This window comes from Nilaparvata lugens, chromosome X, assembly GCF_014356525.2.
Source record: "Nilaparvata lugens isolate BPH chromosome X, ASM1435652v1, whole genome shotgun sequence".
Classification (NCBI taxonomy): Eukaryota; Metazoa; Arthropoda; class Insecta; order Hemiptera; family Delphacidae; genus Nilaparvata; species Nilaparvata lugens.
The window spans coordinates 60,378,064-60,402,470 of record NC_052518.1 but is presented as its reverse complement, the minus strand read 5'-3'; the positions used below and the strand labels follow the sequence as shown (position 1 = coordinate 60,402,470).

Sequence of the window (24,407 nt, the reverse complement as noted above, 5' to 3'; positions counted from 1 at the left end):
TACTGTTACAGATGCTGACCAGAATGATGCTGATAGGCCTACTGCTGGCCCTAGTAATCAAACTCAGAGTCCACGGATATGAGCTCACGGACTTAACAAATACAGCCGGAGCAATCCCAATTAAAACAAGTAGCGATGTTTTTTCTAACACATCTCATGCACATATTCACACTATAAATATAACAGCTCTAGGTTACGAAATTGACGCACTTTTCTTAAATGCTAATTCTCTAACCAACTCTTCTATCGATAAAACGCTCCTTCAAACGCTATTTCAACATTTCATTTACCTATCCAATAAAATGGAGCATGTAAAATCTTATAAAACGCAAAGTAAACACAAACGAGGTATTTTCAATGGTCTAGGTACAGCAATATCTTGGATCACAGGTAACATGGACGCTAATGACAAAGAACATTATAATTCAATTGTCAGTGAAATAGAAAATAATGAACAGATAATCCAGAAAAACCTGGACTCACAAATTATTTATAATCATAGGTTAACAGACAAATTTAATTACAATATGAAAATTATTCAAAGCAACAACGCTGTTTTACAGGATTTTTTACTGAAAGCCTCACATGAAATCAATGTCATTGAACGTCTTCAACAATATTCTCTTCTATTAGCAAGTGTGTCTCTTCTTGAGCTTCATGTAAATGATATTGTGGAAAGTCTGGAATTTTGTAAAAAGAATATTCTACATTCTAGTATTTTATCTCGCTCAGAAATATCTTCAATAATTTTAAATACTCCCGATAATTTGGCATCACGAGACGCTTCCGTGCTATGGCAGATCTCAAACGTTCATTGCGCACTTGGTAATGATTTATTGACTTACTTCATTCAAATTCCTATTGAAACCTTGTTATTAGATTCTTATTTTATTATTTCGTATCCAATTACGCCCAACGCAAAACTGACAGATTACAGAGAGTATACAATGAAAATCAACAAATCTATTGTATCCTATTGTAAAGGCGAATTGTATGTTCTAGACGATTGTGTTTTAATCTCTAATACTAGGTATTGTAATAAGCTTGATAGGTTAGATGATCCATGTATTTTAGATTTATTTAGTAATAATGAATTGAAAAATTGTGAATTAATCTCTTTGCAAGCGACTTGTGGTTTTGTAAAATATATTGATAGCATTAGTAGTTACTTAATCTATAAGAACAATATCGGCCTGAATAAAGTCTTTTTAAAAACGCACAGTGTGTTCCTGCACCCTTAACTCTCGACCACGACAGGGAGAGAATCTCAGATTGGGTGGATTTCAATTTGTCTACATAACCTAAAAGATTATGTTTAATTATGTTTTAATGGGGCAGGTTGAGCTTAAACTTTTTTATACTTTTAAATGACAATATGCTGATATTATTAGAAATGTTTGATTCTTCAATAATAAAGACAAAAAAATGGAGTTATTTGATCAGCTGTCTTAGCACACTTGAAATTTGGACAATATGAATGTCAACAATGCTTGCCATTGTCGACTGCGGAAATTTACGCACAAACGAAAATGCACCTTTAGAAAAAACATAGATTTGAAACTTCGTTTTTCTGATGCTATCTATGTATAGGCCTACACGTGGCATGGATTATCAATTTTTCAGCTAGAACAGTTTTTTGAGACAAAGTGCTAAATAAACGTCTACAGTTTTATCAATGCTGTATGGGCAATATGAATACGCATGCAGTTAATATGTCTTTGAATAAAGGTGTTGATATTTTTACATATATAAATATTATTCTCTTCCATTCTAATTTAATTACAATTCCAAAATTATTCGAGCCCTGATAGAATGATTGACTCAGTGTACAGTCAGTCAAAAGTTTTAATATTGAAATGAGGGGTATTTTGGCAAGCTGAACAAAAAAATAAGGTCCTATGCACCTTTTCGATATATCTTCAAATGAAAAATCAATTTTGTGGGTTGTCAAAATTCCCCATAAAAGGGAAACTATTCAACTTATCCTATTATTTAATAAAATAACAATGATTTCTGCGTTGAATAACATATTTCTTGCCAACAACAATCGAACTCTTTGTGAATTTAGATATGACCTACACTGTAGATTTTTTATAAAATTATATTAATTAAATACATGAGAATTGAAGTATTTATTTCAGTCAACTCATGGTTAGTTGATGGAATTGATTAACAATAAAAAAATGATTATAATTTTAACAGTACAGAATTAGTTGAATGAATTGTCGTTGTACTAAATTCTTGGACAAGAATATTTCAATATTGGTATTTATCCATTCATTATTTTTCCAGAACTTATTTAATTTTAATTAGAAAATATTTATTAGGTCCTATCAATTTATCATTTGTAACAATGAATTGTCCAAAACATGAATTTAATCAAAATAAAAAAGGCCCATATACTTCTGTAATCATGTTCGCGAACGTGTTTGCATGTTTACACTTGTGATGGATAGCCAAAATTGTAGAGCAAACTGCACGGCGAATAATTGTAATGGAGGACTCTGATTGGCTGAAAAGTTCAGCGTTTGGAGTGCGGTACGGCAAACAGTTAAAACTGAGGCGAGCGGCACGGCGAACGGTTCGGAGTACGGTACGGCGAATGTTTAACAGCTGATTTTCAACTTTATGAAACATGCTCATGTTCGCTGAAAGGCGCGATGTTCGGCGGAATGCACGGTTTGCTGCGCGGTTCAAGGTTCGGTTCAGCCTGTGTAGTCGCACCTTTAGATGTTACAGGACATTTATACAGATCACAGGCCAAAGCAGCATAATAATCTTTATACTATAATAAAGAAAAGAACTGGCTTATACACGTACGGAATAGGAAAATTATGTTTGACACATAATCACGTCTGAACTACTGGACTGATTAATTTTAAATTTTCCATATAGATTCTTAATTAACCGAGGATAATTATAGGCCTATTTTCGATTCTTCAAGATTTGATTACATCAAGTTTTCAATTTGTCATGCTTGCAGTTGTTGTATGGAAACAGCTGAACATTTCTTTTAAAAGGGAAATTAGAAAAAAAAATTATGTAAAAATTTGGCGAAATAAACATTCTTATTCTTATTCTTATTCTTATTCTTAGAAGATAGGTATGATTGGAAATCCTATTCGAATAATAAAAACAGGTTTCCCGTCGACCCAAATTTCATCCACCATTTTTGAGCCGCCATTTTGAAACTTCTTTTTTTTTTTTAATTGGAAGGTGATATGATATATGATCTCGATACAGAATTTCAAGAGAAAATATGGTGAGAACCGCACATCGATATCTCAAACCTTTCAAAAGTTATTCTAATTCAAAGATACTGATATATGTTCCATCTATATATCATCTTCTATGCTATAATGAAGGAAAGAACTGGCTTATATACGTATACACCTGTAAAGGATAGGAAAATTATGTTTGACACATAATCACGTCTGAACTACTGGACTGATTTACTTGAGATGTTGCATAAAAAATTCTTAATTAACCGAGTATTCTTATAGGCCTATTTTCAATTCTTCTAGATTTCATCACCTCAAGTTTTCAGTTTGTTAAGTTTTAAAATACCTTGCGAAGTAAGGGTTACCAGCTAGTGACCAAATGTTTTTAGTGCTAACTAAATTAGGAAGGCATTAATTAATTAATCAATCATTAGAATTGATATCTCTAATATTAATATGGTGGAAAATATCACTTTTTTATAACATTGAACGCATTCACTATCACCACAACCTAATTAAATTTATTGATAAACATAGATATATTTTTCACAAATGTGAAACTAATAAAATATACCTAAATCTAGAAGAATAAAAAGAAAGAAATCTCTTGAACTTATATGGGCATAATTATTGGTAATATCCTAATAATATGTATTTTTTGAATGTCTAAAAAGTTAATATACTTCGAATAGAGAAAGAGAAGGGTTAAATGGAAACAATAGTAAAATTGTTACCGGCAATTGATACCTAGAAATAACTTTTGATATGAGTGATTCAAGTTTTTTATGTGGAGCTGAAAGGTGATTCGCTCCAGTTATTTACTTTGTCATGGCGGCGTAATTTTTTTCGAATTATCAGACAAGATAAAAAACTAGAGACTTTTGCTTACAACAATAAATTAGTCGCAGTACTTTCCTTTCTCAATGTATTACTCATTTCAATAGAATCAATAAGTTAACAAATGCAGGTTTTTAAAGGTAGTTAAATATTAGAGTTGAACTGGCAATAAACTTATAACCATCTTTCCCCATTTTTATTTGACTCAATTCTTATTTTAAATTCTATGAAAATAATTTTATTGGAACCAGCTTAATTAACAATAGTATTATAGTGAAAGTTTTGAAGTGTCAAGTGAAAAAGAACAGTTTTCCTCTAAGTATGAATTTTAAAATAATAAAACTATTGATATCTACTAGTTGGTAGCTTAATGATAGAACTGTCTGTCACTGAAAAAATTAGTATTTTTTGTGAAGAATTTTTGACAATTTCAAAATAATGTCCATATAAGAGATACCGTTAAAACATCAATATCAATCTTTTCAATGTCTGGCAAACAAAATTCTATAAAGAAATAGAAGAAAAATTATACAAATTGACACATAGAATCCTTGAACCCTATGGATGAATCATGCCAAATGAAGACCTAAAGCTTCAGGTAGGGAACCTCAATTAAATCATGTGTACTACACAAATCATATCAATAAAGATAAGTTAGTGCCGATTAATTTGATATTATTTTTCATGAGAGTACAGTGTTTCTAAGGTTTGGGGGTTAGTCTAAAGGTATCTGCTATTACATCAGTTGCTTTTGGCAACCACCTATAAAAGGTGATGCAAGTGAAATGTATAACATCAAGAAGGTTATAAAAATGAATAAATGAATAAAAATATATCACATGAGTGTCGAAAAATTTGATTTTAAATTATCACATGAATGCTGAATTTACAAATATCATTAGAGCATTCTACAGCGGTTGAAAAAGGAGTTATCATAGTCAATAAAGATTTGATTAGGATAATTAGAAAAATAGGAGGCATGATGCTACAGAATTTCCATGAAACATGAGTAATTCGTTCAGAACACCAATTTGAAGGTTTGTTGTCTTATCAATATTATTCATCCAAGGGCCCAATTACTACGGAAATAATGAATAAGAAATCAATCGGTAGCAGCTCTTGAGTTGATTGTTCAAATCTAGTCGCTTGTCTTCTAATAAAATATTTGTTCATCAAGTCAAAATTGAAATATTCACGGTTATCTTCTATAATATAATAAAGGAAAGAATCGGCTCATATATGTTGAATATAAGAAATATACTCTGATATCTGTCTACCGCTCACCTTCTCTAAACATGACCGACTTTATTGACAGTTTTGACTTGCTTTTGCAAAATACCAATGATGGAAGTACATTTTTGATAGTAGGCTATATGAACTTGAATCTACTAGAAAACAGTCATCTCACTAACGAATACTTTAAGCGCTGTTCATCTGAATGGGTTCAAGTATCTTATAATAATATACCAACAAGAGTTCAAAATAATACGAAAACATTGCGACTATAATATTGAATCAAATATTACCGACCACTTTACCACAACCATATATATATATATATATATATATAAATAATAAGAGAATAAAACCTGAAAGTAATGGATTGACCAATAGTGAAATGAAAATCGATTATGAGAATCTCTATCGTTGCTTAGAGAATGAATGATGGGATAATATACTTGATAATAGTTCAGAGAACATTGATAAGTTGGTTGATAATTTTGTAAATACTCTGACGGACCACATAAGAAAAAATTAAAAAACTTTTAAAATACCACATAAAATGAGACCCCTAAAAACAATGGATAAGTCAAGGCATTATTAACTCTATTAGAAAAAGGGACAAGATGCATAGCGAGTGATAAATGGTACAGAAACACTCTGAATAACGTGATAAAACATGCAAAAATAGAATATTACAATGAAAATTTTCAATTTTATAAGGGTAATATGAAGAAGACATGGGAATGCATAAAGGAGATTACAAACAACAAAAATAGGGATTTTCAACCCAAAATTTAAACTAAAGTATTAAATAAGCATTTTGCAATAGTTGGCCAGTCTTATGCTAATAATTTGATACAGAATAATCGAATTGAAATCCCAGAGTCTATCTCCATGAGACCTTTGAATAGCTTCTTCCTAAATCCAACCGACACTGCGGAAATAAATAAATTTATACATGAACTGAAACCAAACTTCTCTCCTGGTGCGAATATCATTAGTGGATTAAAAACTCTCATGACATGAGAGTGTTTAAATATCATGAGAGTATTTGAATATCATTAGTGGATCAAAAACTCTCATATGAGAGTGTTTAAAAACTCTCAAAATTCATTGTTTGCCCTCTGGAATTCATTTTGAATAAGTGTTTTTTATGAGGATATTTTTTCAGAAAATTCAAGATAGCTTTAATAAAACCAATACCTAAATACAAGGACCTTGAAAATCCTCAAAACTATAGTTACACCTATTAGCATATCAACCAATTAATCAAAAATTATAGGAAAAAATATGAAAGTTATATGGACTTTCTTAGAGAAAAAATTTTTATTTCGAGTAGCCGGTATGGTTTTCAAGAAGGTAAATCCACCAAATATACTGTCTTACACTTGACAAATTTAATAAATAAAAGTTTTTATAGTAATAGAAAAGCACTGGCTATATTTTTGGACTTGGCAAAGGATTCTACACCACATTCTATCCTTTTTCATAAGCTAGAGTGTTGTGGAATAACAAAATAATTATTTGCAAGCTATTTGACAGATCGAATCCAAATTCTAACACTGAATGATAAAACTGGCATTCAAAATATTAAAGAGTTTGGACTTCCACAAGGAACTGTACTATCGCCGCTATCTATTTTGATTTATGTCAATGACTTATTGAAAATTGATATTCCAAATGGTGTTACACTATCCTTTGCCGATGACACTACTTTAATCTTCTCAGGTTTAACATGTAATGGACCATTTAACTCTGCTAATCGTGGTCTTGAAATAGTTAAATCGTGGTTGAACAGCCATATTTCAACACTAAATGCGAGTAAAACTAAATACAAGATGCACCAGAGAAACTTATTTGAAAGGTAAATAAAAACAAAAGTTTTTTAGATATTGTTTCAACCTCTTTTTTTATGAGAATACAATATCTCAATTTTTTTCCATGCAGTTTTGAAAATGACATCAGACCAATGGCGACCCCTATTGCGCACACACTGATAAAGTCGATTTTTGAAATTTCGTTGCAGTATATCAATCGGTATGTTGGCAACGGCGTCGCGAATATTGTTCTTGAGGTGTGCTATGGTTCGTGCTGGATCGTCATAAACCAGGGATTTCAAATAACCCCATAAAAAATCGCATTAAGGAAACGCATGTGGAAATGAGCCTTGTCAAATGACCGCGTCTTCAGACAGGTTATCAATCAGCATATCACATGCATTTTGTCGGGCAACAAAATCGCGTTCAGTCAATTCTTGAACAACAGCCAATTTATAGGGATGAATTTGAAGGTCTTCATGGAAAATTCGACGAACAGTGGAGTCAGAGATTGCCATAGCAGCTGCTTGTTTGCGAGCCGAACGCCGGGGAGAACGCACAACTGACTGCCTCACTCTTTTGATATTTTCTGGAGTTCTGATGGTTCGTTCAAGTACATTTCTGGGTTTAGCGACACTTCCATACTCCTGAAATGAGTTAACCCACAACAGAATCGAATTATGGCCAGGAACGAGTCTGTGGGGAGGAATTTCAAATCGAGCGCGGAAGGTGATCGACCATTAAAAAAAAGCTCAAAAAAGCTTAAAAAAAGCTTAAAAAAATATTTATTGTATTTGGCGAGTATTTTTTGTATTTCTAAATATTTTTGATTTATTTCTAAATACATGAATTTCCTATATCGTATTCGCATCAACTTAAAATTTTGCACATAGATTCTTAATTTACCGAGGATGGTTGGTTATAGGCCTATTTTAAATTTTTCTTGATTTTAGTAGATTAGTTGACATTTTTATTAGACCCTTGCGGAGCACGAGTTACCTGTCAGTATTAAAATTTGTATTAAGGTTGCTGTTATTTGTATTTTTTTTTTCAGCTGTTTACGTAAAGAAGTTATTTATAAGTTATCAAGCAATGGGCATGACAGTAAAGATCAAGTGGACAACTGATTCCACAAAAAATGTTGAATACCGTACCTGATGTGAAAAATATCACATTGGTTTTTTCAAACTATAGGCCTAGGACTACCGAACTCAAATAACATTGAATACAAATTTCCAATCAACTTCAACAGCACCAGAACTAGCATGGTACCATCAAAAGTTGAATTTTGTAAATTTCTTCCACTGACTACATATTTATGCAAGTACACATATTTAATGACTATCTATTCCAGATCTCGATAGAATACATGTCACCGACTTATTCACTATAGGATATATTATGTAAGTGTAATTGGGCCCTAAGGCGAATAACCCACACCAACGGTCCTTACCAAACCGCTATAGTGAGATCCACGTTATAATGACAGTGGAGAAAGATAGGAGAACGTTGCCGATATGAAATGTCTTGAAATGTCGTTGCTGTCTTGAAATGCCTTCTACAGACGGTAGCTGATACAGGTTTATTAATGCAATATTAACTGTTCATTCTCGTTTAAAATAATCAATTATATTTTTCAATAATTTCGTTATTAATTTTCTTAATTGAGATGAACTATTTTGTGTTGCTATGCTAGTCAACAAAGCCGATAGCGCTATCATTTTCTAGTTCCGCCAAATTGCCAGATAATTTTTTAAAAAGTATGGGATTATAAATTAATAAAATATTTTATCTCAAATTATAAAAATTTATTATTTAATCATTGAAAATATATTTTTTTAACGAATAACATAAATTATCTTAACACAAGAATGAACAGTTGATATCACATCAGATATACTGTACCGGTATCAGCTATTCTCTAGAAATTGATTGATTGATTGATTGAGTACTTTATTTATGTAGATTACAATATATACTGGCTTATACACTTATATACAATAGCTTACAATACAGCAAAATTATAGATGAATTTACATAATATAGACTAGGAAAATAACTATAGAACTGTATATGATATGAAAAAGCAATTTGTAATATGATAACTATAGATAATAATCATATTGTTATGCATCTACATAAATTGGCGGAGCTTTGGACATATCAATGTCCATTCTTTGGGAAGAATAATAAAAATATCCTCCCCACTAACTCTCTACCAAAATGGCAGTGGCAAAGCAGAGAATCGGCAACACTGTTCTCCTACCTTTCTTCACTGCCATTATAGCGTGGACCTCACTATGGAAGGATGATGACTAGACTTTCAGTTGTAGGTGCTTATGACTAAGAATGTTATGACTAAGGTACCTTATTACTATACATAGTACCGTAGGCGAAATTTCTATACATGATGACTAGACTTTAAGTTCTAAGTGGGTTCCCAAAACTGTTATGGCTATTATACATATCAGGCAAAATTTCTTTACATTCGCTTTATTGCCATGTGATGTTTCATTACGTTTGATGAAAATCAGGCTGACCCTGGATACTAAGGATATCCCTGACATTCAGGCCTTGGTTCATGCGATGAATATGTACAACATATTATTTTGAAGTACATACTACTCATATAAATGTGTTTTATGAATGAATCTTATCTATTTTAAACTACTGGGAGACTATTTTTTCATCATAGAGTATAATTGATTCTCTAGTAAGTTAGGGTTTCAATAGAAAATAACCCAAGTCTTGATTACAGAGTGTTTTTAAGGATTCTATGTTCTTTACCCTAAGTTACCTCATCAATTTCTGAGAAATTTTGTTCGCGTATACAGCAGGTATACCTATTTTCATCTATTTGAATCGCTAGAAACCATAATATTACTATATCACAATAATTCATGAGGATTCAAACTACAATTTTTTGTAAGATATTTATAATAGTTGTAAACTTTCAAGTTTACATCATTTATAAATAAGTTTATAAAATAATTAATGTAAAGCTATCTTTTTACTGACTTTGTTTGAATATTATGCGATTTCTCTTTCACGTTTCAGGGTCATTTGGTGAACAGCATTGATCATTCGTTCTTAGTCAAATAAAATAAGTATGGATAGAAAATAATTATATGGCAATTTGAACCTACCTTCTCTAAACACTCTTGTCCTTTAGCTTTTTGGGTGACTTCCACTTCAATAATCACCGAATTAGGTTGACTAACCAAACACCACATTTTGTAAGACTATCCTTAGCTCTGGTCAACGTTCAAAACACGATTTCTACCCAAGGTTGTTAAATATAAGATTTTGGTATAATATAACACATTAAATAAAAAGCTATTGAGTAGCGTTTTCTACAAGTAAAATTGCCTTGTTTAAAAGCTGTAATTGACACTTTATCACAATCTCCCATGGCACTCTTCATAAAACGAATGGCGAAAATTGTTCTTCGTGAATTCAATATTCTTCAATATGGATTCCCTGGCCTGGTAGCTGGTACTGCTGTTGTGATCGTGTGTAATTTCAGCGCATGCGCAATAGTGTTGTCGCTGCTGTAGTTTGCTTGTGAACGCAGAAGCTCCGCAATAAGTAAACCTTAAAGACAGCACAAAGGCGAGTTCAGTAAAGTCATGTAACTTATTGATTTAGCCTACAAAAATATTGATGAGCTCTGAAATAATGTTTATTCAAAATCTACAAAATCATGGAAGTGTATATACTGAGAAATTTCATGCTGTAGATAAATTCATGGCTGAATAGAAACCACCGAAAAGTTTAATCAAATTTATGGAAATTAAGGCAGCACGATTTGGAGTCAACCCAGATGTTGATAATTATTTTACTATATTTATACATGAGTTTAGTCGCTTATAAGAATAATTAAAAGTTGAATATATATATAATAAAAAAGATTGAATACCATGTGGTTCATATAGATTCGAATATGGTACTGTACATACATAAAAAGGGATTTGTCAGTGTTTTTTATTAGTAAGGTGACCGTTATCACGTAGCGAAAAGTCTGTATCACTACCTAATCACGTGATAGGAGAGTGATCAGCTGGTGAGGCCGGATCTGCAAGAGAGAGCGTCTACAGATGCACGTAATTGGCGGGAAACATCAGAGTGAGAGAGCACTTGAGACTTCACTATGTGAAATGGGTGGAAAACTGAACTGAAAGTGCTTGAGTCTTGTATAAGTAAGGTATTGGAATATTGAAGGAATATTGAGGAGAGGAATATCTGTTTTAGATCAGCAATAATAGGCTACAAGAAATTAAAATGCAATTCTGAAATTATTGAAAAGAATGAAGTTTTGAGCCTTCATTCAGATTGTATCCTGACTTGGTACTAACGGTGGACGGGTGACCGTTTGAGTCCAGTTCCAGGATCAGTCTCAGCAGTTACTTCCATAGTGAACTATGATAAACTTCAACGGTAGCCTACCTATTTAATGAGAATAATTTTGAGAAACACAAGTTTTGAAGTGTTAACAAAAAATTTAATGTGCCAACCTTACAACTTGATCAACGCTATTGATTGGTTCACAAACAGTGCTTCTTTCAGAAAATGTTTGGAATGTGTTTTTAGGACCAGTTTGAATGGAACCCGTACCTACTTGTCTGAAAGCCTGATGATGTTTTCCTGATAAATGGAAAAATCCTAAAAGTATGATTAATGCAAAAATCAGTCTATATTTTTAAATTGGTTCCAAATGATAAACCAATGAATAAGGAAATAAATAAATAAAGCATGAATAGAAATTCTACAGATGGAAATTACTGAGATATTGCAATTGTTCAAATGCTAATGAATTATAATAATTATTATTAAACGAAAATCCAAAATAAATGCTGTAATTAAGCCCGAAGACTTCTGCTACTGCAAATATTGACAAAAGGGTAAACAGCTATAGTGAGGTCCACGTTATAATGACAGTATTTGAACAACTTTGGTTTTGCTATCCTTGTCTATCATTCGACAAAGCCGGTGGTACTGTCATTTTCTAGGTCCACAACGATGACAATTATGGTTTTGACGGTGTAGAAATATAATTAATTAATGCAGAGAATCGGCATCGCTATTCTTCTAAGTTTATCCACTGCCATTATAACGTGGACCACACTATAGATGGAAATTCAATGAGCGCTACTATTCATATTATGGGTCTATAAAATAATAAATACATAAAATGCATATATTGTCGCCATTGTTAGAATGGCAAATTAACATTGTTAATGTTATTTTGCAATGTTATATCAGGCAATGAAGGCTCAAAAAAGAGTATAGAGGAAAAATTTTGAAGACAATTTTTGACCTCGCAATTCTGTTTAGGGTAGTAAGGGGTGGGGACTTTTGATATGTTTACCTAAGGGGGTGGAATTTTCAATTTCGCAGCAAGTGTCAACTCAGCAGTTCACACCTTCAACAGAGGGGATAAAGATGCGCACTTCTGCTATGTTCACCTCCCAACTAGTCTCAATTGAGCTGCAAAGTCAAAACTTGTTTTCCAGACACCCCATTCAAATGTCATTGTCAAATGATCAATAGTAGCAACATTGAAAATTTCACCCATTTCATTGAAGCTGCTATAACAATGAAAGGAAAGATTGAATTAGTAAAATAATATATAAAATTAAATTGTCGCAAAATTGTAAATGAATAATAAATCAATTGTTGCAACATTGAAAATTTCATTTATGCTGCTTTAACAATGAAAGGAAAGCTTGAATTGATAAAATAATATATATCAGATTGAAGAGGATTTAATGCTCAACAAACTTATGATGAGCATTATGTTCTACAATGAAGTGTTAGAGATAGTCCAGTCAAAATAATGATCGTTTTTCAGGAAACAGCCCCGAAAGAATTTTTCTCGACGGTTCTATATGTATTTTGGGGCGCTGAATTCGAATTTGAAATTTGCTGACACGTCAGAAGGCGGCTTCACCCCCAAAATTTCGGACTTTTTTCAATTTTCCCATTTTATCTCGTGAACCTTGAGTTTCTCAAGAAAAATCATTATCAACAAAATTAAGGAGAATAAAATGTCCAATAAATTGAGTCGTCACGCAGGATTCTACCATTTTTGGTTCCGGAGCAACGAATTTTCAAAAAAGGGGTTTTCGAAATTATGCAAACCTACCACTTCTACCCTATACAACATGGATATTTTCCTAGTATAGATAGAAACCCACACATCACGTGAAAGAACAATTCATTATGACACGGGATTCCTTAGGAATTTTCGAATCTAGTTGTGGGGGGAGGGGGAATATATCCAAAAATAGAAAATCATGTCCTACAGCCAAAATAAAAAATTTCATTATAATACCTTCCCAAGGCCTTCCTAACAAAAAATACATATTTCGGCTGAAATCATCTCACGCGGGTTATTTTCTATGAGAATCACTCGTTAGAAACATTTAATTTCAGTATTTCCTAGTGGGGGGGTACGTCATAAGGATACGTCAAGGATCAAAACTTTAAACACTTATAGCTTATGACAGAATGATCAGATCTCCTCGTACTACAACTCATTCTTCTCAGCTCGTCAAGGCGGTTCAAAATCACGTATCATAATTGATGAAAAAATAAAAAAATCGACTTTTAGTGTATTTTAGCCCCTATTTAAATACACAGAAAAAGGGACAATTTCTATATTCAAAACTGTGTATCGCGGTAACCCGATATGATAAAAAATGGTACTTGGTCTTGATTTGAAGAACAGAATCTCCTCTTTCATGTGAGGTAAATGAATTTTGTAAAAATATAATCTTGAGGTAAGATACGTTTGATTCAAAAAATCAAGAAATTTGCGATATTTTCCTCATTTTCATAGTCTAGACAGTTTTTCGATAATAAACAGTCATGCAAGATGGGTTCAAGGCAACGTAGCTTATAAACCATGTAATTTTCTTTCATTTGAGACCAATCGCAAGTTTCTATCATGTATCTTATTCGTTTTTGAGACTCTTGAATAACAGTAAAATTGCAGAAAAAATGAGAAAATGAAAATTATCATTTTTTCAATTAGCTGTAACTTTTGAACGGTATTGAAACCAGGAAAACGATTCATGGGAGCGGAAAGAGGAGAAAATTCTCTACAACCTTGACTACTTTTTCGATTTTTAATCTGAAGTGTTTCACAAGATACGCAACTTTGAATATGCGAAAAATTTTTGATACGTTAATCATTTCCACAGTCTTGTACATTCAAAGATGCGTATCTTGTGAAACACTTCAGATGAAAAATCGAAAAAGTAGTCAAAGTTGTAGAGAATTTTCTCCTCTTTCCGCTCCCATGAATACTGAAAACTCATCATAAAATTTTAGATTTTAGGGTAGGGAACTGATAATCTATTTCATGTTCGCTATGCATGCGCAGTACGTTTTTCACTTCCGCTCACTACGCATGCACAGTAGGCAGCAGGTACGTTATTTCAGGATGGCCCAACTTAGTATAGATTGAAAGTATTCATTTTAGTAGTTAAATGTTGTATACATTTTTTACAATAATCTCAGCATTTATTAAAATTGCTGTCATTAATCTTAATGATAATAATTTCGTCTTTGATCAGCTGATTGATCACTGATTCAATTCATCAATAGAGAATACAGCCTTCCATGATGATGGCGACTGATCAGGGTTTTAGCTGTCAGGTGAGTCAATCATACAACTGCATTGAAGGCCAGGCACGGCCCTAGGGATTTTGCCGCCCTGGGCGAGATCGGCAACCGCCCCCCCCCCTCTCAAGTACCCATCTAATTGTTAATCCCGGGTTCCACCCCATCCTTGAGCGATCGCATAACTATTGTCTCCGCTGTGATACGATCGCGCCATTCTCACCACAGAGTCTTAGTAAACTCTAAATAATTATGTACTAATAATCCAAAGTGTAAATTGCACATTTTAAAATTATTTTATTTTATTGTGATTATCACCTAGAATTGAAAATAAACTCGAAATTTGAGAAAATGTGATTATTCAATTGCAAACTGTTATTGGCAACTGTTGATTCTATTAAATCATTCACTATGAAGAGATAGCAGACCTCGTGTGTCTCCAGCGTTATTGTCCTGTCACCAGCTGGCTCAGATCTTTGAATATTAGACTTGAGATGCACGTGAACACTAGCGTCAGGTGATCAATTTTCATAACAGCAAGTAAAGTTGTGTGAGTGCGCAACACCAGATTTTTATGTTCGGAACAGATACGGTACCCAATAAGAAAACAGGCTGTAGTCCAGGCAATGAATGCTCAAAAAAGGTATAGAGGGAAAAGTTTGGAATACAATTTTCGAATTCGCAGCTCTTCTAATAATATTAAGGGGATAAATATATCAAAAGTCCTCACTCCTACCCACTATGCTAAGGGGATGGGGGTGGTTTAAAAATACCATCTTTTGGTTTTTTGCATATATCTCGAACAATATGCGTCTTTCGAAACTTTTATTGCAATAAAAAACTGAAGCTTATAAATTAGCCTACAAGTTTCATTTGTAACATTTTTTCATACCTGAAATAAGTAAATTCTTCATTTGTAGAGCTATAATCAAATAAAATTGAACATGACTTTCTACTAGTAACGGATCAACAACATTTGATATTTATGAATGAATCAATGACAACGAAAACATATGGTTTATCATATCATTCTACCCGGCTAGATTTTCGTGTTATCTTAGTGGCAAGATGACGGAGCGACATAGTGGACTCTTGTCCATCAGGGCGACGAATATGAGCATACTCTGGGTTTGCCTCAATCAATTCAACTTCTTCTACTGATGAATCTTGCTTTGAATTTCGGTTCATTTTCTTCAGCCAAACTGGTCCTGGGCTTATTAGCCAAGATGGTAGTGACTGTCCATTTGTTGAGGATCTCATGTGTAGGAACATTCGTTCATGAGGGGTGCAATTTGTTGTAGTACACAAAAGAGATCGAATAGAGTGAAGTGCATCAGGCAACACTTCCTCCCATCGATTTGAATCAAGTCCTCGTGATCTTAGAGCTAGTGTTATTGCTTTCCATATAATTCCATTATATCGCTCTACTTGACCATTCCCTCTCGGATTGTAAGGCGTTGATCTACTAGTTGCTATCCCTTTTGAGCCAAGAAAGCTCTTCAACTCAGTTGACATGAAGGATGTTCCTCTGTCTGTGTGAATATAGCTTGGAAGGCCAAACATTGATATTAATGAGACCAGGCAATTTATGACTGTTCTCGCAGTCATGTCTGGACAAGGAAATACAAAAGGGAATCTTGAGTACTCATCAACCATCACCAGTAGGTATTTATTTCTTGTTTTTGATTGTACGGGTCCTTTGAAGTCCATATTAATTCGTTCAAAAGGTTTTGTTGCCTTTATGAGATTTCCTTTTGTCTTCATATACTGTGGTTTTATTTCAGAGCAAATTGCACAATTGGAGCAAATTTTCCTTACATCATCTACAGTATAGGGGAGATTTTTCATTCTGAGCTAGTGGTAGAAACGAGTTACACCAGGGTGACAAAGTTCATCATGGTATTTTGCCAAAGCTGAGTTCAATGTTGAACAACCAGCTGTAATACATATACGAGAGAGTGCATCAGCTGGTGCATTTTCTTTTCCAGGTCTGTAGACTATGTTGAATTTGTATTCAGATAATTCTAGGCGCCACCTTTGTATCTTTTCATTTTTTATTTTTCTATTGTGTTGAGTGCCAAACATGAATGTGACTGATTTTTGGTCAGTGATCAAAGTGAATTGTTTTCGTAGTAAATAGTGTCTCCATTTTCTTATAGACTCCACAATGGCATAGGCTTCTTTCTCAACAGCTGAATGCCTGGTTTCACTTTGGGACAAAGTTCGTGAGAAAAAGGCTACTGGTCGAGAATTTTGTGTTAATGTTGCACCAATTGCAAAATCTGATGCATCTGTCTCAATTATGAATGGTACATTTTCATCAACAAAGAGCAGTACCGCGGAAGCAATTTCATTTTTCAACAATTCCAAAGTTACCATCAGATCTTGAGATAGAGGGAATTTCTGTATGTGGACAAGGGGGTGAATCTTTTGAGAAAAGTTTTAAATCCATCGGGAGTAATGAGCCAGTAATCCCATGAGTCGTTTCATTTCTTTAGCATTTCTTGGGGGTGGAAAGTTCATGAGTGGTGCAAGGCGTTCTGGGTCAGGTTTAATTTCTCCATGTTTTATCTCATACCCAAGGAACTTCAATGATTTTTTTGAAAATTTACATTTTTCTTCATTTATAGTCAAGCCATACAATTCAATTACTTGTTGAAATTTCTTAAGATTTCTGTCATGTTCTTCTTGATCTGAACCGCAAATGACAACATCATCCAAATAGGCAAAGCAGTCGTTCAAATTCTCTCTTTCTATAAGTCCGTTTATTGTACGTTGGAAGGCAGCTACTCCATTGGTTACTCCGAATGGTATTCGTTTGAACTGATAAAGTTTTCGGCCTACTTCAAAGGCAGTGTAATGTCGTTCATTCTCAAGAATCGGTATTTGATGGTAAGCTGACTTGAAATCTACAGTACTAAAAATGTTGTACTTGGCAATTGTGTTTACAAGGTCTTCGATCAATGGGAGAGGGTATGCGTCTAAATTTGTGAATTTATTAATAGTCTGTGAATAGTCTATGACCATTCGTTTCTTCTGTCCATTGGTTACAATGAAAGGCTGGGCACGCCAACTGGACTGGCTTTCCTCAATTATTCCTTCTGTAAGGAGGCGATTGACCTCATTCTTCATGAATTCATAGTCATCTTGTGGGTGTCTTCTGGATCGGGTAGTTATTGGGTGGCAATCGGGAGTCAAGTCATTGAAAAGGGAACATGGTTTTATCATGGCCTCCACCAAGAGGCAATCTTTCAAGGGTGGTGTGGTTGTAGAATTATTATCTATTACAGGAGGCTGTTTATTACCATTGAATGCTAAACTTATTGTAGAGTGATTCATCAAAAAATCGTGACCAAGTATCACATTGCAACAGCATTCTTTTAATACCAAGAGTTTAATATTGTTGTATTCATTTCCTTTGTACACAATATTGCTATAAACACATGCTTTTGTAGCGGTGTTATGTTGAACAGATGCAAATCTTATAAAACAAGAATCTGATGCAGTTTTAAATTTATTTGTTTTTGCAAATTTTTCATCAATAAAACTGGCAACACTTCCGGTATCAATAAGAGCTGGTGTATTTATTCCATTCACCGAAACAATAATTGTAGCTTTAGAAAGATTACTGGCTATACCAGCTGCAGTAATAGTTGACGTAGTTAGTTTTTCTTTGTGCGTTTTACTTTTACACACATGGGAAAAGTGTCCAATTCGGGAACATTTATGACAAGTCTTTCCTATTGCAGGACATTCTTGAGAATTTGAGTGTTTTTTATATCCGCAACGTTGGCATTGAACGGATTTCTCTACAATTGCCTGTCGATTTTGGGTTACAGCATTAACATCTGAGAAAGATTCACTCAAGCTTATGTTTTTATTTTCTTCAACAGAGTTTGTATATCAAGTACTTTTAAAGGAGTCGGCATATGTTTTTGCGGATTCAAGAACACGTGCTTGGGAAACGGTTTCTTGTAGACTCAAATCTCCTTGTTGAAAAAGTTTCTCTTTAATTTCAATAGAACATAACCCTGAAACAAGAGCATCTCTAATATGCTCGTTTTTGTTTTCTTCGGCTGACACTCTAGTGAAGTTACATGATAAGCTTAATCTTTTTAGTTCAGAATAGTAGTGATCAATGGACTCACCTATTTGTTGTTTTGCATTAGCAAGGCAGTATCGTGCATAAATTTCGTTCTTTGGGTTAACGAACATATCTTCCAACATGGATATAGTTTCTTCATATGAAGTATAGCTTTCCACAATTTCGTATAAAGCAGGTGATAAGAAGTTTACCAATATTTTCATTTTGTCTTTGGTTGTCGTTCCTTCTAAGAAATTTTCGAACGTCTTTTTCCAATGTTTCCACTCTCTCTCTGCCGTAGGCGAATCTGGGTCGATAGATAATTCCTTTGGCTTGAGAAACTTGTCAATATGTGATTCCATCTTATCTTCTTTGTAGTTACGGTTTTCAATCGTTTTTGTCTTTTTCTTTGTCGGCATTTTATTTGATTAAATTGAAATAAGTAAACTCTTCATTTGTAGAGCTATAATCAAATAAAATTGAACATGACTTTCTACTAGTAACGGATCAACAACATTTGATATTTATGAATGAATCAATGACAACGAAAACATATGGTTTATCATATCAATACCTATCCTAGTTTTCTAGATATGAGCTCTCGAAGGTGTCACATTTTTAAGAAAACCCTTCCGGCTACGATTTTTTCATCTTTTTGGCCTTATAACTTTTCAACGAGTGATTGAAAAAATTTGTGCTAATCATGAACTGTATTCTCTTCAATTTCATGTATTACGAGGGCTATTTTTTTTTTTTCAACTTCCGATGTGGTATAAAAAAGAAACTAGTGAGAGTAATTGAATGAATTTATTATCAAAAGTTATTTACATTATTAGTTACTTCTTAACATAGTCACCATTCAGATTGAGGCATTTTTCATACCTGGGTACAAGCTTCTTGATACCTTGTTCATAGAATTTAGCCGCCAGTGATTTGAGATGGTTTTTCACAGCATCTTGCAGTGCATCGTCTTGTCGGAAGCTCTGCCCTCCTAGCATTTTCTTCAGTTCCGGGAAAAGGTGATAGTCGCTTGGTGCTGAGTCTGGGCTATACGCCGGATGGTCAAAAACGTCCCATTTAAACCCGTCAAGAAGACGCTTCGTCACAGCAGCACTGTGAGGACGGGCGTTGTCATGAATGAGCACCACTCCCGATGTGAAAATTCCTCTGCTTTTGTTCTGCACAGTTCCTCTCCAATCACGCACTGCACTGTCACTCATAAAGCTTTCACCATATACTCGTTTCATTCTATGGTGAATTTCTGCTGTGGATAACCCTTCAGCTTGCAAAAAACGAATTACACTTCACAACTCACACTTGGCGGGAGATTCTATCATATTGGCCATATTTATGTGTCGCTAGATGAACTGTTAATGACTACAGATGGCCGAAAACGAGTGAGGTTATAGTGTGAGATGTGCATAGTCAGCTGCCGTGCATTGTTGGCCAATGCCGCTCGCATTGCCATCTAGAGGCACGATCGGAAGTTGAAAAAAATAGCCCTCGTATTTCATTATTTTACGCATCTCCCCACCATCTCCCCATGTTGCAGCCATTATAGTGATTATAGTGTAGAGTGTAAAATCTTCAGTTCATCAATTGGCAGGAACAGGGGTGCCCACAGGGGGGGGGGGCATGGCGCAATTTGCGCCATCAACATTTTTGGGGTGGCATGATTTTTTTTATATTCTATGTCAACATTTTGAATTATGGCTAAAAAATCAAGGTATTAAATAGAGATATCCTAATGTAGTTAATTTTAATACTTTTTCCCACCTTTACAATGTTATATTATTTTGCAAAGTGTAACTCAATAAAAAGCATGAAAAATACAATTGATAATATTTTGTATGCAGGAATTTTAAGCCTATGAGTTTGAAGGTAAATCTTTGACAAAAATGAATTATAACTTCATCATTCACTATTATTCTGATTTCCTTTGATTAATTTTAATTTTTAATGGTCCTGTGTTTGAGTTTCCTTGTTCTTGCAACCTAATTTTCTTACAAGCACAATGATAAGTTGAATTGTAATGTACATTTTAATCTAATAATTATTTTAATTTTGAAGGCGTTTCATGATGATATTAATGTCTCTGAAATGGGAATGCAATTATAAACAACATTGCAAACTCTAGTGAATTTGACAGAAGAAAAAAATTGTGAAAAATATCAAATGAAGCCAATTCCAATCTTTTAAATTTGCACCCCATTTACCCCACATTGATCAAGTAACTATTGTAATGCTTCATTACTTTTTTCTGGTTTGTATAATAGTCCAGTCAAATGGTCGTTTTTCAGGAAAAAGCCTGAAAGAATTTTTCGCGAAGGCTCTATAATTATGTTATACATTAGGGAGTGAGATAAGGATAATGTTAACGGCCTGACGTAGTTCACTTCGGCTCCTGCTTCTTTCTATGGTTTTGTGAGTTTTCGTGGTGATCGAGTGCTAATTTTTGGCAGACTTGTGCAGTGTGTGTTCATATACACTATTCCCTAATTTCAAATTTCTACCTTGATTGATTGTTGTGATTTGAGCGATTTAATTTTTCAATCATGCCGAATGCTTCGCCTGCTGTATCGAGGAAAAGGGGAGCCAAGGCCACTGCTGGCGATAAGAATTCGTCATCGACCGAACGCCCAGCATCATCATCATCCTCATCATCGACTACCAAGGGTGAGGGGTGGCCGGCCGATAAAGCAGTGCTGAAGGAATTCGTTGCTGAACTCTTATCGGATGATATTTTCGTCAATAATCTTGTCGACCGAGTTGTCATGAAGCTCAATGATAGTTTCGACGAGATGATAAAGGCTCGATTTCTGAGCGAATGTGAACCTCGGTTATCTGCAATGGAGGAGAGGATCGCATCATTGGAGACTGAGATTCAAAACATGGGTAAGGCGTCCGTGGATCGTGCTGAGGCGTATGAGCGAAAATTGGACGCTCAGGAGCAGTACCAGCGTCGAAATAATATCCGGATTTTCGGACTTCCTGAGAAGAGTGGCGAGAACGTTACCGAAGTTGTCACTAAACTATGTAGTGACAAACTCAAGCTCTCGATTGACGAAACACTGATCGATCGCTGTCATCGTGTGGGTCGTCTTCACTCGAGACCTGGTGAGACTGAGGCCAGGCCACGCACAATTATTGTTAAATTCGTCAGTTATCAGACCCGGCGTACTGTGATAGCGGCGAGGAGGCAGCTCAAGGGATCCGGGGTGACGGTGAGAGAGGACCTCACTCGGCGGCCTAATACTCTTTTCCGTGATGTCGCTGGCAGAGTGGGCATCAAGAATACATGGACTGTTGATGGCAAGATCATGTGGCGAGAGGGGGAGAGGATATGCTCAAGTGAGTGGTGAGTTGTTATCAACAAACAATAAATTATTGAACTATGATAATTAATAAATTTTATTAAAGCAGAACATACTTCATGTTTCCATAGTGAGTAGTTTTTTTAATATTTTGGACTTTCTTCTATTTATCATGAACTCTCTCCACTACATATCGGAGTGTGCTTTTTCCCTATGCTAATATAGAATTCCATTATTAATAAAATAATTCTATCGTCTGTTCATGAATTCACTAGAAAGCATAGAACAAAAGAACAATTCAACTATCTTCACTCTATGGTATAGATTATAGATTCATAAGGTATTTTTCCCCCTCTCGATTTTTTTTTTTTTTTTGTTTCCATATTTCTACCCAGAATATTATAATTTTTATTTAATTCATTCTTATTCCATATTTTTTTTTATTTTTTTTTTTTTTATTAATATTGATTTTTGCCTTCCAAGCATTATCTCCATCTATATAGTAGACAAATAATAATAATTTTTTATTGCCAGAATTATGCAAATATATCTATGTAGTTATTCATTTTTTTTTATCTGCAATCTTTAATTAGCAAATAATTACAAATAAAGCAATTAAGATGCTTTATTCTTACAAATCCTCTAAGATTCTCACAAGATCAGTGATAATACTTTTTTTATCTTCCTATTTTATTTCATCTGCACTTATAAATAAATATGTTAGAAGGAGTATGTATAATTTATTTCGATAATATATAGTGCAATTAATCTTATTTGTATCAATAACTAGATTAGCACGGAGCCGAATTTATACAGGCCTGTCCAAAGAAACATTTTGATTATATCTCACCATTTTCGAAACTACTAGAAAAGAATGTATTTCATTTTCCATACTTTGTTTTTCTTGATCTTCATCTTCTTTCCTTTTCAACTGTTCATTTCTTCTTCTTTCTTTTTCTCTTTGATGCTTGCCAATATTATTGTTCTTGTCCTGCTATTTCTTCCAGCCGCTTGCCGCCTCTGTTCCGCCTTGCTGTTCCGCTGTTTCGATCACTCTGTCTGCTCGGCCGGATGATAGCGTGGCCGCGCTAAATGTCGGCGATGTCCTCAAGCAGGCAGTCTCCCCATTCCCCGATCAGCTCAAAATCACTCACGTCAACGCCCAATCACTCCTTTGTCACATAGATGAGTTCAGGTGCACTTTTAGTGATTGTGTTTCCGACATTATACTTGTTTCTGAGTCTTGGCTTAAGCCTGCCATCCCAAATCGACTTGTTGCACTTGATGACTACATGCTCATTCGTAATGACCGCTTGCACAAAAATGGCGGCGGGGTTGCCGCGTACATTAAACGTGCTCTGCTCCCTGTACACAAACTTTCGTCCGATAATTCTCGTGCATCAAGGCCTGAATATATGTTTTTTGAAATTAAGAGCAATGGCGTCAAAATGTTGATCGCGGTATGCTACAGGCCGCCTCACATTGGCTTCATGTCTGAGTTTGAGGAGGCACTTTTAGAGCTGATGGTGCCCTATGAACATGTGGCTATCATGGGTGACTTTAATACTGACTTACTTGGACCTGACACTTATGACAAGGTGCAACTGACTACTATGTTCTTTGCGAATGGTATGACCCTGCTGCCTCTCCAAGCTACTCACCATACATCCACCTCGGACACGCTTCTAGATCTCGTAGCCGTCGCTGATAAAAAATCCGCTGTGAGCCATGGGCAGATCCCTTTCCCAGGACTTTCAGCACATGACTTGATCTACCTTGTTTACAACATTAAGCGACCTAAACCTAAACCGAAAATTATTACCTACAGAGATTACAACAATATTAACCTTCCTAATCTATTTAATGATACATTTGATCTTGATTGGCTGAGCATTTTCAATACTAATGATGTAAATCAAATGTCGAACATAATAAATGACAATATCCTCTTCCTTTATGAAAAACACGTCCCTCTTAAGACCCGCAGAGTAACCAGAGACCCAGCTCCATGGCTCACTGAGGAAATACGTCATTTGATGCGTGATCGTGATTATTGGTGTAAGAAGGCTAGGCAGTCTAAGATTCCTGATGATTTTAATCGTTACAAGCGCTTACGAAACTCGTGTAAGCAAATGATCAGGAACGCAAAGGCTGGCTTCTACCAAAATTTGATATCATCTAAGAGATCATCAACATCATCATTATGGCGAGTTCTGAGAGGGATTGGAGCCAGCAAAGAGAGGCAGCCACCGACTGTTGCTCACTCACTTGACGCTCTCAATGA

At 34.5% G+C, this 24,407-nt stretch overlaps 2 protein-coding genes across 2 annotated transcripts in view; both read right to left on the bottom strand.

The window, feature by feature from the left end:
• Window positions 1–11,121, bottom strand: part of LOC111057624 (E3 ubiquitin-protein ligase MYLIP) — a 92,451-nt gene extending 81,330 nt beyond the window's left edge. Inside the window, exon 1 of the mRNA XM_039443390.1 lies at window positions 10,246–11,121. Within this exon, the coding sequence (XP_039299324.1) occupies window positions 10,246–10,332 (87 nt within the window). The 5' untranslated portion in view covers window positions 10,333–11,121. The remainder of the gene's footprint in view (window positions 1–10,245) is intronic.
• Window positions 11,122–19,602: 8,481 nt separating this feature from the next.
• On the bottom strand, window positions 19,603–20,167 carry LOC111057623 (histone-lysine N-methyltransferase SETMAR-like). The gene has a single exon (XM_022345069.2). The coding sequence runs from the start codon at window positions 20,054–20,056 to the stop codon at window positions 19,646–19,648; it is 411 nt and encodes a 136-aa protein (XP_022200761.1). The 5' UTR covers window positions 20,057–20,167; the 3' UTR covers window positions 19,603–19,645.
• Between the last annotated feature and the right edge of the window lie 4,240 nt (window positions 20,168–24,407).

Bases quoted from the DNA above. Each gene is read 5' to 3' on its own strand.
- LOC111057623 (XM_022345069.2), bottom strand. From the start codon at position 20,056: ATGAAACGAGTATATGGTGAAAGCTTTATGAGTGACAGTGCAGTGCGT.